The sequence below is a fragment of the Ascaphus truei genome, chromosome 2 (genome assembly GCF_040206685.1).
Source record: "Ascaphus truei isolate aAscTru1 chromosome 2, aAscTru1.hap1, whole genome shotgun sequence".
Classification (NCBI taxonomy): domain Eukaryota; kingdom Metazoa; phylum Chordata; class Amphibia; order Anura; family Ascaphidae; genus Ascaphus; species Ascaphus truei.
The window spans coordinates 121,338,876-121,353,848 of NC_134484.1; the positions used below are offsets into that span (position 1 = coordinate 121,338,876).

At 43.0% G+C, this 14,973-nt stretch overlaps 1 protein-coding gene across 18 annotated transcripts in view; it reads right to left on the reverse strand.

The window, feature by feature from the left end:
* Positions 1–14,973, reverse strand: part of DTNA (dystrobrevin alpha) — a 373,309-nt gene that overhangs the window by 109,629 nt on the left and 248,707 nt on the right. For all 18 annotated transcript variants that reach the window (XM_075584537.1, XM_075584521.1, XM_075584542.1 and 15 more), the window contains exon 9: positions 13,108–13,232. In XM_075584537.1, the coding sequence (XP_075440652.1) occupies positions 13,108–13,232 (125 nt within the window). The remainder of the gene's footprint in view (positions 1–13,107; positions 13,233–14,973) is intronic.

Sequence of the window (14,973 nt, forward strand, 5' to 3'; positions counted from 1 at the left end):
AGCAGAGGGTCCCCGGACCTAAAACCACAGCGGTTCAGCTCCGGAGACCCTCTGCACATGTACAGTATAAATAAAACACATATATAAATAAACACTCGTTCCTTACCTTAGCGGCTATGTGCTATGGTAATGAAGCAGCATTTCTGTATTTTTAATAATATTGTACAGAGAGCAGGGGGTTCCCTGAGCCAGAAATTAATGCTCAGGGGACCCCCTGCTCCTGCACAATATTATTAAAAATACAGAAATGCTGCTTCATTACCATAGCTGATAGCCGCTAAGGCAATGAAGGGGTTAACCCACCGTGCCCGCTTTATTGTGGGTAGCGGGGGTGGGTGAAGGGGGTATTTGGCCCTTGGTGTGAGTTTAGGACTTGCGGGGGGGGTTGCGGGTGCACTTAACCCCTTCACGGCCGTAGCAGTTAATACTGCTACGGTCATGAAGGGGTTAAGGCCTCCCGCTACCCCCTGCAAGCCCTAAACAACCATCGTTGGGGCTAATACCCCCTTCACCCACCCCCGCTACCCACAATAAAAAAAACTCACACACAGCAGCCGCCCAAAAAATAAATAAATGAATATAAATAAATACATTTAAAATACATTTTTATTCATAGTGTAGATGTGCAGGGGGTCTCCGGAGCTGAACCGCGTTGGTTTCAGGTCCGGGGACCCCCTGCTCCCCGAGATACAGCCCCCTTTATGAGGTGCCGGTATCCCTCTGCATTTAAAGGTCCCGATCACGTGACCGCGGCCTGTAAACCAAGCAGAGGGATACCGGCACCCCCTAAAGGGGCCTGTATCTCGGGGAGCAGGGGGTCCCTGGACCTAAAACCAAAATGTTTCTGCTCCGGAGACCCTCTGCACATCTACAGTATGAATAAAACACACACATCAATAAAGAATCATTCTTTACCTTTGCGGCTATGTGCTATGGTAATGAAGCAGCATTTCTGTATTTTTAATAATATTGTACAGTGAGCAGGGGGTTCCCTGAGCCAGAAATTAATGCTCAGGGGACCCCCTGCTCCTGCACAATATTATTAAAAATACAGAAATGCTGCTTCATTACCATAGCTGATAGCCGCTAAGGCAATGAAGGGTTAAGGCAGAATAAACAATAAATACATTAAATACATATTTTTAATGTGTGTGTTAAACCTCCCTGCCTTGACTGTAACCTGTGTAAGACCCACTCCCCCTATTGTGTGTGTTAAACTTCCCTGCCTTGACTAATCTATGTAAAACCCCCTCCCCCTTTTGTGTGTGTTAAACTTCCCTGCCTTGACTGTAATCTATGTAAAAAACCCTCCCGCTATTGTGTCTGCTAAACTTTCCTGCTTTGACTAATCTGTGTAAGCCCCCCTCCCCCTATTGTGTCGGTTAAATCTCCCTGCCTGTGTTTCTGAGTGCAGTGTACTGTGTGTAAATGTGGGGAGGGAGATCCCGTGTAAATAACCACACCCACACCCACTACCCACTACCCACTACCAAAAAAATTCACACACAGCAAAAGCACAATAAATAAATAAATCTAAATAAATGAAGATAAACAAATATATATATATATATATATATATATATATATATATATATATATATCAACAATCCCTATACATATATATATATATATATATATATACTGTATATATATATATACAGTATATACACACACATGATGAACCATACTGTCCTACAAATAACACTTCTCCATACAGACACAGACAGTGAATTTCCTTTAATAATCCTAACTGATCTTACAATCTAAATCATCAAATGACAAAGAAAAACCTCACATTCCAATCCATACATTGCATTTACATTGTATTTATGATGCATAAAATCTATGCACCATATACATTCTGCAAATGAATGTGAACAATATCATTGCAAGCAAAATACAGATAATTCCAAACAAGTCAACTATTTTAACCAATCAAGTAAACAAAAATCAATTAGCAATCATTATTTACATCCCTAAACAATTGACAGTCCATCCCGAACAATGAAACAATTAATTAATTAACGCCTCGAGCAGAACAATTCAGCATGTGAAAAAATATACAAAGAGCCAACCGGAATACAAACTTTAAAACCAAGGCTAGCCCTGACCTCCCTCAAACACACAATACAATATCAACAATTACATCTATCTAATTTTAAAATACTTTAAACTCACAATAAAGCATAGCAGAGGAAGGACCTCAGGACAAGAAAGAAGGCCAGGGCGTGGCCGCAGATGGAAAAAAGACCCCGCCCGGAAGAAGAAAGAACAAATAAGAATACAGATGAAGATAAAGATGGATTACAAGTAGAAGACCCGTGGATTGATTTGGATTTTTAGTTTAATGTTTATTTTTTTTGTATGGTTTATTATTTTATGGGTTCCTGTTCGTGGATTGGTTGGTGAGTAAGCTGCGCAACGGGAGTCGGTGGGGGCAAGTAATTGTAAGTGAACTAAAGAAATGTATTTTATTTAACTTGTTAATTTTTTTAAAAGCTTTTTTAACATGTGTATTTTTTTTTTTGTGGTATATCATTTCTTGCCACTGTATGTATGTATGTATATATGTCTAGAGAGATATATACATACAGGTTAAGAAATGATGTTGTTTTAAAAGCTTTCTTTCACGTGTTTTAAATTAATTTGTCTATGCAGGTATGCTTTATTGTGAGTTTAAAGTATTTTAAAATTAGTTAGATGTCATTGTTGATATTGTATTGTGTGTTTGAGGGAGGTCAGGGCTAGCCTTGGTTTTAAAGTTTGTATTCCGGTTGGTACTTTTATTTTTTTCACATGCTGAATTGTTCTGCTCGAGGCGTGAATTAGTTAATTGTTTCATTGTTCGGGATGGACTGTCAATTGTTTAGGGATGTAAATAATGATTGCTAATTGTTTTTTGTTTACTTGATTGGTTAAAATAGTTGACTTGTTTGGAGTACAGTATTTGTATTTAGCTTGCAATTATATTGTTCACATTCATTTGCAGAATGTATATGGTGCATAGATTTTATGCATCATTTATACAATGTAAATGCAATGTATTGATTGGAATGTGAGGTGTTTCATTGTCATTTGATGATTTAGATTGTAAGATCAGTTAGGATTATTAAAGGAAATTCATTGTAATGTAGTGTGTCTGTATGGAGAAGTGTTATTTGTAGGACAGTATGGTTTTGATAACCCTTCTACATTTATTTGTATATTGGTTCATCATGTGTGTGTATATACTGTATATATATATATATATATATATAAATATATATATATATACAGTATATATCTCTCTCTCTCTGTATACTCTGTATATATATATATATATATATATATATATATATATACTGTATATATAGTTGCATGATGAAGCCACTGTACAAATTCATGGGTGAAGGGTGGGTATCGGGCCAGTGTGGCTTAACCCCTTAATTACCTTTGCGGTTATTATCCGATAAGGTGTTTAAGGGGTTAATTGATATCTGAATGTAATTGCAATGTATTGGCTTTGTTTTGGCAATGTATTTTGTGGACAAGACAAGGATGTTGCTGGCGACGGACACTTCGTATTGATGAGGTCAGTAGCACTTTATTTATTTGAATATGCTAGTTAATGTTTTTAATAATGGGCAATTAATCTATTATCAATATCTGGATAATAGTTATTTTGCACATTATTGTATTGTAGGTGTTGGGGGGGGGGGGATGTATGTATTGAATGTATATGCCAGGTTTATTTTTTTTACATTCAGGGTTTGTTCCGTGGTTCTGCGTGGGACCTCTGGAGACCACCTGTGGTTTCCTCGGGTATCCCACGGGTACCAGGCTGGTGGTTCCATGGGTGACACATGCGGGGATGAAGCTGTGTGGTCCCACTTCTGTGGGGGCACCGCCGACCCGTAGGTGCGGGGATGATGATGTGTGGTCCCACTTCTGTGGGGGCACCGCGGACCCGTAGTGAGCACCCGTGAGTTCCCCAGACCCCCGTGGGAACCACCCGAGGCCCCGCAGACACCTGTGGGTCTGACCCGGGGCTCCCAGACATCCTTGGGCCTACCGTGGGGACCCAATTGTGGCCCACGGTGACCCAAGGAGACTACCTGGGGGCCATGGTGCTGGCGGGATCCACCAGCAGGCCTCCAGAACCTGTTTGAAAAGGGATGCTGGTACCCTGTAGGTCTGTCCAGGTGCCCCGCCAGCCCACCGGGGACTCGCGTGGGGCTGCGTTATGAACCCTGTATGTAAAAGAATAAATCATGTATTTATGGGGGGGCACAGGGGGTGGGTAATGTATTTAATAAATAGAATGATGTGTATTGTGGGTCACTGTGTTGTTTTTATTGTGGGTACTGGGGGTGGGGGGGGGGGGGTGTTTCCCCAACGGTATGTGGGTAGGCCTCCCTTGTGGGTACTGGGAGAGGGTGGTTTGGCCCCACGGGGGGTGGGGGGTTAGTGTGGGAGGGTATGTAGGCATCCCGAGTGGTGGGTGAGGGTATGTTAACCCCTTAATGACTGTAGCGGTTAATAACCGCTATGGTGATTAAGGGGTTAGGGGACATTACTTTGGATGTTTTCATTTTTGTGTCTGTTTTGCAGAAGCGGAGGGGCCATGGCCAGGATGGGGGGGGGGGTAACGGTATGTGGGTAGGGGGTGAGGGTGGTTAGACCTCACAGTATGCACATCGGGTCGTCCCCCCTCCCCACATTTACATACACTGCACTCACAGCAATACAGGCAGAAACATTAGGGGGAGGGGGCTTTATACAGATCACAGTCAAGGAGGTGGGGTTATAACCCACTCCCCCTCCCCACATTTACATAAACTGCACTCACAGCAACACAGGCAGAGAGATTTAACAGAAACATTAGGGGGGAGGGGGCTTTAAACAGATTACACGGAAGGCAGAGAGATTTAACAGAAACATTAGGGGGGAGGGGGCTTTACACAGATTACACTCAAGGCAGGGAGATACAGGGGATGTACTGTACTGTATGTTGTTTATTGCAATGCTTCAATGTGTGTACAGTATAATGTTTTTTACAATTAGATAGATGTAATCCTTGGTATTGTAAGGGTTAGCGTTGGTTTTAAATGTTGTATTCTGGTTGGTACTTATATATTGATTTTTGTTTACTTGATTGGTTAAAATAGTTGACTTGTTTGGAGTTATCTGTATTTTGCTTGCAATGATATTGTTCACATTCATTTGCAGAATGTATATGGTGCATAGATTTTATGCATCATAAATACAATGTAAATGCAATGTATTGATTGGAATGTGAGGTTTTTCTTTGTCATTTGACACGGGCTGAAACGCGTCAAGAGGATCCGCTTGCACATTCTGTGCGAATAAAGCTATTTTTTGAGTCACCCATCAGCCTTCTCCATTATTGCGGCTGTGCGGCGTCTTCACCCCCCCCGGGAGGATCTGCTTATATTTGATGATTTAGATTGTAAGATCAGTTAGGATTATTAAAGGATATTCATTGTAATGTAGTGTGTTTGTATGGAGAAGTGTTATTTGTAGGACAGTATGGTTTTGATAACCCTTCTACATTTATTTGTATATTGGTTCATCATGTGTGTGTATATACTATATATATATATATATATATATATATATATATATATATATATACTGTATATATATATATATATATATATATATATATATATATATACTGTATATATATATATATATATATACTGTATATATATATATATATATATATATATATATATACTGTATATATATACATATATATTTATTTATCTTCATGTATTTATTTATTTATTTAGATTTATTTATTAATTGTGAGGGTGCTGTGCGTGAATTTTTTTTATTGTGGGTAGCGGGGGTGGGTGAAGGGGGTATTTGGCCCTTGGTGTGAGTTTAGGACTTGCGGGGGGGGGGTTGCGGGTGCACTTAACCCCTTCACGACCGTAGCAGTTAATACCGCTACGGTCGAGAAGGGGTTAAGTGCACCCGCTACCCCCCGCAAGCCCTAAACAACCACCGTTGGGGCTAATACCCCCTTCACCCACCCCCACTACCCACAATAAAAAAAATTCACACACAGCAGCACATTTTTATTCATAGTGTAGATGTGCAGGGGGTCTCCGGAGCTGAATCGCTTTGGTTTTAGGTCTGGGGACCCCCTGCTCCCCAAGATACAGGCCCCTTTAGGGGGTGCCGGTATCCCTCTCCTTGGTTTACAGGCCACGGTCACGTGATCGGGACCTTTAAATGCAGAGGGATACCGGCACCTCATAAAGGGGGCTGTATCTCGGGGAGCAGGGGGTCCCCGGACCTGAAACCAATGCGGTTGAGCTCCGGAGACCCCCTGCACATCTACACAATGAATAAAAATGTATTTTAAATGTATTTATTTATATTCATTTATTTATTTATTTATTTAGATTTATTTATTTATTTTTTGGGCGGCTGCTGTGTGTGAGTTTTTTTTATTGTGGGTAGCGGGAGTGGGTGAAGGGGGTATTAGCCCCAACGATGGTTGTTTAGGGCTTGCGGGGGGGGGGGGTAGCGGGAGGGGTTAACCCCTTCATGACCGTAGCGGTATTAACTGCTACGGCCGTGAAGGGGTTAAGTGCACCCGCAACCCCCCCGCAAGTCCTAAACTCACACCAAGGGCCAAATACCCCTTTCACCCACCCCCGCTACCCACAATAAAGCGGGCACGGTGGGTTAACCCCTTCATTGCCTTAGCGGCTATCAGCTATGGTAATGAAGCAGCATTTCTGTATTTTAATAATATTGTGCAGGAGCAGGAGGTCCCCTGAGCATTAATTTCTGGCTCAGGGAACCCCCTGCTCACTGTACAATATTATTAAAATACAGAAATGCTGCTTCGTTACCATAGCACATAGCCGCTAAGGTAAGGAACGAGTGTTTATTTATATATGTGTTTTATTTATACTGTACATGTGCAGAGGGTCTCCGGAGCAGAAACGTTTTGGTTTTAGGTCCGGGGACCCCCTGCTTCCCGAGATACAGGCCCCTTTAGGGGGTGCCGGTATCCCTCTGCTTTGTTTACATGTTGCGGTCACGTGATCGGGACCTTTAAATGCAGAGGGATACCGGCACCTCATAAAGGGGCCTGTATCTCGGGGAGCAGGGGGTCCCCAGACCTGAAACCAACGCGGTTCAGCTCCGGAGACCCCCTGCACATCTACACTATGAATAAAAATGTATTTTAAATAATTTTTAATGTGCCGATGTTTGCGCAGAGAGAGCAGCGGTTCTCTCTCTGCTGCAAACACATCTCGCCCCTGCCGGCCTACAGTATCATTGATGTGCATATACAGTACTGTATGTGTACAGTACTGTATGTTATGGGTTATAGGGGTTGTTGTTATACAGTATATATATATATATATATATATATATATATATATATATATATACACATATACATATATATACTGCATTACAATTCATGAAATTGTAAATCCTGAACCATTATCAATTAACACATCAACCGCGCGTCAGCCGGGCATGCGCCTGGCTGGGAAGGCAAAAGGAGCCCGGCATGCTCCAGGTGAACAGTGTGGCATTCCAGGAACATGCCAGGTAAAAGCCGGTGATTAGTAAGAATAAAAGCTGCCGCAGCAGTAAGGGACTAATACCATTAAACAATCATGTATGTTGGAAGTATATTGGATCTGTACATGAAGATTAGGGTCCCATAGAGTCTGACTGAAGAATGTGATTATGAATCACTTTTCTGGATATTTGAATGATGAAATATGACATTTTGACATTCTTCTTACAATATAAATTGTGTTACATCATTACTATATCTCCATTGATTTTCATAGAGCCAAGTGTGTAAATGTTTTGCAATGTAGTATACATTTAGTAAAGTCACCCAAGGTCAAAACCAGATTTATCAAAGAATAAACTCAAATTGTGAAGAATAAAAGAAAAGTTGTTAATGTCTGAGCACATTAAATTTATTGCATCCCCAAAATGCGTTGGTAAGAAGGACTAATGGTTTACGCCCTGAAGTCCCCTATGATATTCAGTCGCTACCACGCCTGGCGTTCCAGGGGCCCCAGGATGAAGTAGCTATGTTATGAGCTTTTTGCTAATTGTCTAGGAGAGATGACGTTCTGCACTGCTAACAACCACTGAACATGATCTGACCAGATGCAGAACGGAAAAGGAGATTCCTCCTATCTTGTTCACGTCATCGGTTACGTCTCAAGGAACCATCACATGATTGCGATGTGCCAGAAGAGTGGTGGCACTCTAGTGCTGTGGCCCCTCCAGCCCTCAGTGGGTTAATACACAATAAGTCAGTAATTGAGGATTAGGTTTCGCTACTTTCTTTTAGAGAAATACCATAGTTTAATGAAATCAAGGCTGCTGAAAGGGGTGAGAACTGGGCCCAGCTGCTCCAAGTGGCTGGTTCAGCCGATACTGGAAGTAGGGCTCAATTTTCGTGGGGTGGGGCTAATCTCCGCCCCTCTCCCCACTTCACACACCTTACTGCTACTCCCCTGCCCTCACTCCCCAAACCTTCCGCTGCTCCTCTGCCCTCACTTCACAAATCTTCTACCCCACACTCAACTACCCTGGTGCTTGGTCTTGAACAAACTGTCCGAAAAGAAGAACATATTACAGGATGTATGAAAAAAGGGTAGATAAGAGATAAAATGTCATACATTAGTTTTTTTTCTGTTTGCTTTTGACCTTGCTCTGAACATTCTGCTCATGGACATAAAAGTATGCAATACAATAGATCCTGAACACGTAACTGCAATTTGTTCTCATTCAAGTGATCAAGGTGAAGCATACAATATGAAACAATCAGAAGGTCTGTCATCCCTGAACAATTCTCAACATCATGATCTTAGAAACATCCATACAAGCCATGTTTAAATATGGCGTTAACTCCATAGCGATGAAACCCACAATGCTGCCTGTAACTTCTCATTGCCACTCAGTGTTCCCCACAATACTACCTTTAACTACTCATTGCCACGCAGTGTTCCCCACAATACTACCTTTAACTACTCATTGCCACGTAGTGTTCCACACAATACTGCCTGTAACTTATCATTGCCACGTAGTGTTCCCCACAATACTGCCTGTAACTACTCATTGCCACGTAGTGTTCCCAATAATGCTGCCTGTAACTACTCATTGCCACGTAGTGTTCCCAATAATGCTGCCTGTAACTACTCATTGCCACGTAGTGTTCCCAATAATGCTGCCTGTAACTACTCATTGCCACGAAGTGTTCCCAATAATACTGCCTGTAACTACTCATTGCCACGAAGTGTTCCCACAATGCTGCCTGTAACTTATCATTGCCACGTAGTGTTCCCCACAATGCTGCCTGTAACTTCTCATTGCCACGTAGTGTTCCCACAATGCTGCACGTAACTTATCATTGCCACGTAGTGTTCCCCACACTGCTGCCTGTAACTTATCATTGCCACGTAGTGTTCCCCACAATGCTGCCTGTAACTTATCATTGCCACGTAGTGTTCCCCACAATACTGCCTGTAACTACTCATTGCCACGTAGTGTTCCCAATAATGCTGCCTGTAACTACTCATTGCCACGTAGTGTTCCCAATAATGCTGCCTGTAACTACTCATTGCCACGTAGTGTTCCCAATAATGCTGCCTGTAACTACTCATTGCCACGTAGTGTTCCCAATAATGCTGCCTGTAACTACTCATTGCCACGTAGTGTTCCCAATAATGCTGCCTGTAACTACTCATTGCCACGAAGTGTTCCCACAATGCTGCCTGTAACTTATCATTGCCACGTAGTGTTCCCAATAATACTGCCTGTAACTTATCATTGCCACGTAGTGTTCCCAATAATACTGCCTGTAACTTATCATTGCCACGTAGTGTTCCCCACACTGCTGCCTGTAACTTATCATTGCCACGTAGTGTTCCCCACAATGCTGCCTGTAACTTATCATTGCCACGTAGTGTTCCCCACAATGCTGCCTGTAACTTATCATTGCCACGTAGTGTTCCCACAATGCTGCCTGTAACTTATCATTGCCACGTAGTGTTCCCACAATGATGCCTGTAACTTATTATTGCCACGTAGTGTTCCCCACAATGCTGCCTGTAACTTCTCATTGCCACGTAGTGTTCCCCACACTGCTGCCTGTAACTTATCATTGCCACGTAGTGTTCCCCACACTGCTGCCTGTAACTTATCATTGCCACGTAGTGTTCCCCACACTGCTGCCTGTAACTTATCATTGCCACGTAGTGTTCCCCACACTGCTGCCTGTAACTTATCATTGCCACGTAGTGTTCCCCACACTGATGCCTGTAACTTCTCATCGCCACGCTGTGTTCCCACAATGCTGCCTGTAACTTATCATTGCCACGTAGTGTTCCCCACAATGCTGCCTGTAACTTCTCATCGCCACGCTGTGTTCCCCACAATGCTGCCTGTAACTTATCATTGCCACGTAGTGTTCCCAATAATACTGCCTGTAACTTATCATTGCCACGTAGTGTTCCCCACAATGCTGCCTGTAACTTCTCATTGCCACGTAGTGTTCCCACAATGCTGCACGTAACTTATCATTGCCACGTAGTGTTCCCCACACTGCTGCCTGTAACTTATCATTGCCACGTAGTGTTCCCCACAATGCTGCCTGTAACTTATCATTGCCACGTAGTGTTCCCCACAATGCTGCCTGTAACTTATCATTGCCACGTAGTGTTCCCCACAATGCTGCCTGTAACTTATCATTGCCACGTAGTGTTCCCCACAATGCTGCCTGTAACTTATCATTGCCACGTAGTGTTCCCAATAATACTGCCTGTAACTTCTCATTGCCACGTAGTGTTCCCACACTGCTGCCTGTAACTTATCATTGCCACGTAGTGTTCCCCACAATGCTGCCTTTAACTTATCATTGCCACGTAGTGTTCCCACAATGCTGCCTTTAACTTATCATTGCCACGTAGTGTTCCCACAATGCTGCCTGTAACTTCTCATTGCCACGCTGTGTTCCCACAATGCTGCCTGTAACTTATAATTGCCACGTACTGTTCCCCACAATGCTGCCTGTAACTTATCATTGCCACGTAGTGTTCCCACAATGCTGCCTGTAACTACTCATTGCCACGTAGTGTTGCCACACTGCTGCTTGTACCTTATCATTGCCACGTAGTGTTCCCACAATGCTGCCTGTAACTTATAATTGCCACGTACTGTTCCCCACAATGCTGCCTGTAACTTATCATTGCCATGTAGTGTTGCCACACTGCTGCTTGTAACTTCTCATTGCCACGCTGTGTTCCCACAATGCTGCCCGTAACTTATCATTGCCACGTAGTATTCCCACAATGCTGCCTGTAACTTATTATTGCCACGTAGTGTTCCCACAATGCTGCCTGTAACTTCTCATTGCCACGCTGTGTTCCCACAATGCTGCCTGTAACTTATCATTGCCACGTTGTGTTCCCACAATGCTGCCTGTAACTTCTCATTGCCACGTAGTGTTCCCCACAATGCTGCCTGTAAGTTATCATTGCCACGTAGTGTTCCCACACTGCTACCTGTAACTTGTCATTGCCACGTAGTGTTCCCCACAATGCTGCCTGTAACTTATCATTGCCACGTAGTGTTGCCACACTGCTGCCTGTAACGTATCATTGCCACGCTGTGTTCCTACACTGCTGCCTGTAACTTATCATTGCCACGCTGTGTTCCCACAATGCTGCCCGTAACTTATCATTGCCACGTAGTGTTCCCACAATGCGGCTTGTAACTTATCATTGCCACGCTGTGTTCCCACACTTGTGCCTGTAACTTATCATTGCCACGCTGTGTTCCCACACTTGTGCCTGTAACTTATCATTGCCACGCTGTGTTCCCACAATGCTGCCTGTAACTTATCATTGCCACGCTGTGTTCCCACACTTGTGCCTGTAACTTATCATTGCCACGCTGTGTTCCCACAATGCTTCCTGTAACTTCTCATTGCCACGCAGTGTTCCCAAATATGCTGCCTGTAACTTATCATTGCCACGTTGTGTTCCAACAATGCTGCCTGTAACGTATCATTGCCACGCAGTGTTCCCACAATGCTGCCTGTAACTTATCATTGCCACATAGTGTTCCCACACTGCTGCCTGTAACTTCTCATTGCCACGCAGCGTTCCCACAATACTGCCTGTAACTTATCATAATAATATCACTAAATAATTTGTCATATTGGATGTATATCGGGGCTTGTTTGGTTATTGCTTTATATTTGAGGTCACTCCCCCAGTAGCACTCCAATTGACACAAATAAATATTTACATAAATAATACTGTGGGTCTGGGTTTTAAGTTTGCCAAGATTATGTATGTCTAATTGTAACAATGTTATAATGAGATGTATTAATGGTTGTGTCTATAAGGGGTGCAATCTTCCTTTCTCTTTGTCAACCCAATCTGTCATTATTGGTGACCTCTGATCCTAAAGACCTGCGTCAATAGCTTTTGATCATGCTAAAAGTCATGAAGAACCATTCATTTTTTAATTACAACCCCACATAACCCCATAGTGCCATTAGTACTTTAATATTAACTTTATTATTAACAAACGTCTGCTTCCACTTTTTGTATTTACTGTATTTTAGGAAGCCTCTCTCCCTTTCTGTTAATATAAACAGCCATAGTCATATAAAAGCCATATTGTCGCAATAGCTTTTCTCAAAATTTAGATTTCATTTATTTTAAATCAAATAAAAAAATCAGACACTGTTGTATGGCTTTTTTTAAACCACCTGGACCACTGTGTGCTATGTCAGGACAAGATTAATTAGCTTCGTACATATGCCACTGGTGCAAATGAAAAATGTAGCTCATCGTAATTGAGCAAATTGCAGCCATTGCATAGGCAAATATGTATTAAGATGACCATCTTAATACATATTTCCCTATGTCTATGGTGAGAAATCAAGAGACTGGTCTCTTAGAACATTCTTTTTGCAATTGTTGTCCCAATTGAAGCTGAAAGAAGCCTGACCCAGTGATTGCCCAGAAATACTTAAATGACTGCCATGTATCAAAAGAAGATTTATATTGTATTTTAAGTACAGCAACTTACACAATGTGAGCCAGGTTCAGAGGTTTTTCCGGCTGGTCGGGAAACATTGGGTGCAGAGGTTCACGACTGGAAGCACAGCTTAAAGACTTGCTAAGTGCATTGGTTAGCTTCTTAGCAGGTGATTTCTAGGAAGAACAAAAAGGCAAGCTAAAGTATGCAGTAGAAAACACAATGCTATGTTAGAAATTCCTTCATGTTTAGAATAATACAAAAATGCACTTCATTTATCAATTCAAGCTTTTAAAATGCACATTTTGTAGGCACTTTAAACCTCATACAATATAAGGTAGAGGTTCTCAACTTCCATCCTCAAGACCCCCCAACGGGTCAGGTTTTCAGGATATCCCAGCTTCAGCGCAGTTGACTCAATCAGTGGCTTGGTCAAAGACTTTAAAAAAATACTGGACACAATGGTGAAAGGTGCGACGAGTGCGAGAAAAGTCGGGGGGGGGAAGTATGTTTTTTATAAATTATCCAACCGTCTTTTTCTTCTAGCTCCAAGTATGCACCAATTTGCGCCCATTCATACGATATATATTGAAGAGAAATTCTTGTGACTGAGCGCTCTCCTCAGAAATGTTGTTACTAAATAAAATATGAAATGGTGCAAATTGGTGAAGCATGAAGTCAGATCATTTATAAATAACATACGTGCCGTCATTGTATCTCCCCCCAATTCTTCTCATTTTCTCTCCCCCCGTTCCTCTCATTTTCTCTCCCCCCATCCCTCTAATTTTCTCTCCCCCCCATCTCACTCATTTTCTCTCCTCCCCATCTCCCCCATCCCTCTCATTTTCTCTCCCCCCCATCCCTCTAATTTTCTCTCCCCCCATCCCTCTAATTTTCTCTCCCCCATCCCTCTAATTTTCTATCCCCCATCCCTCTCATTTTCTCTCCCCCCATCCCTCTCATTTTCTATCCCCCATCCCTCTCATTTTCTCTCCCCCCATCCCTCTCATTTTCTCTCCCCCCATCCCTCTCATTTTCTCTCCCCCATCCCTCTCATTTTCTCAGCCCCGATCCCTCTCATTTTCTCTCCCCCATCCCTCTCATTTTCTCTGCCCCCATCCCTCTCATTTTCTCTCCCCCATCCCTCTCATTTTCTCTGCCCCCATCCCTCTCATTTTCTCTCCCCCATCCCTCTCATTTTCTCTGCCCCCATCCCTCTCATTTTCTCTCCCCCATCCCTCTCATTTTCTCTCCCCCGATCCCTCTCATATTCTCTGCCCCCCATCCCTCTCATTTTCTCTGCCCCCATCCCTCTCATTTTCTCTCCCCCCCCATCCCTCTCATTTTCTCTCCCCCCATCCCTTTCATTTTCTCTCCCCCCATCCCTCTCATTTTCTCTCCCCCCATCCCTCTCATTTTCTCTGCCCCATCCCTCTCATTTTCTCTCCCCTCCATCCCTCTCATTTTCTCTCCCCCGATCTCTCTCATATTCTCTGCCCCCCATCCCTCTCATTTTCTCTCCCCCCCATCCCTCTCATTTTCTCTTCCCCCATCCCTCTCATTTTCTCTCTCCCCCGATCCCACTCATTTTCTCTTCCCCCCATCCCTCTCATTTTCTCTCCCCCCATCCCTCTCATTTTCTCTCCCCCATTTCTCTCATTTTCTCTCTCCCCACCATCCCTCTTATTTTTGCCCTCCCTCCACCCCCTATCCCTCTCATTTTCTCTCCCCCCCACCCCCCATCCTTCTCATTTTCTCAAGGGTACAATAATGTAAAACAATTGACAACTGTTAATTAAAACAAAAAAAAAACCTTTTTATATATATATACCTGCCAGAACTTTGCATACAGGTATGTTACTGTATGTAACATGTGTCATTAAAAAACTTTGATGTTCTCAGCTACTGTAGTGCCAC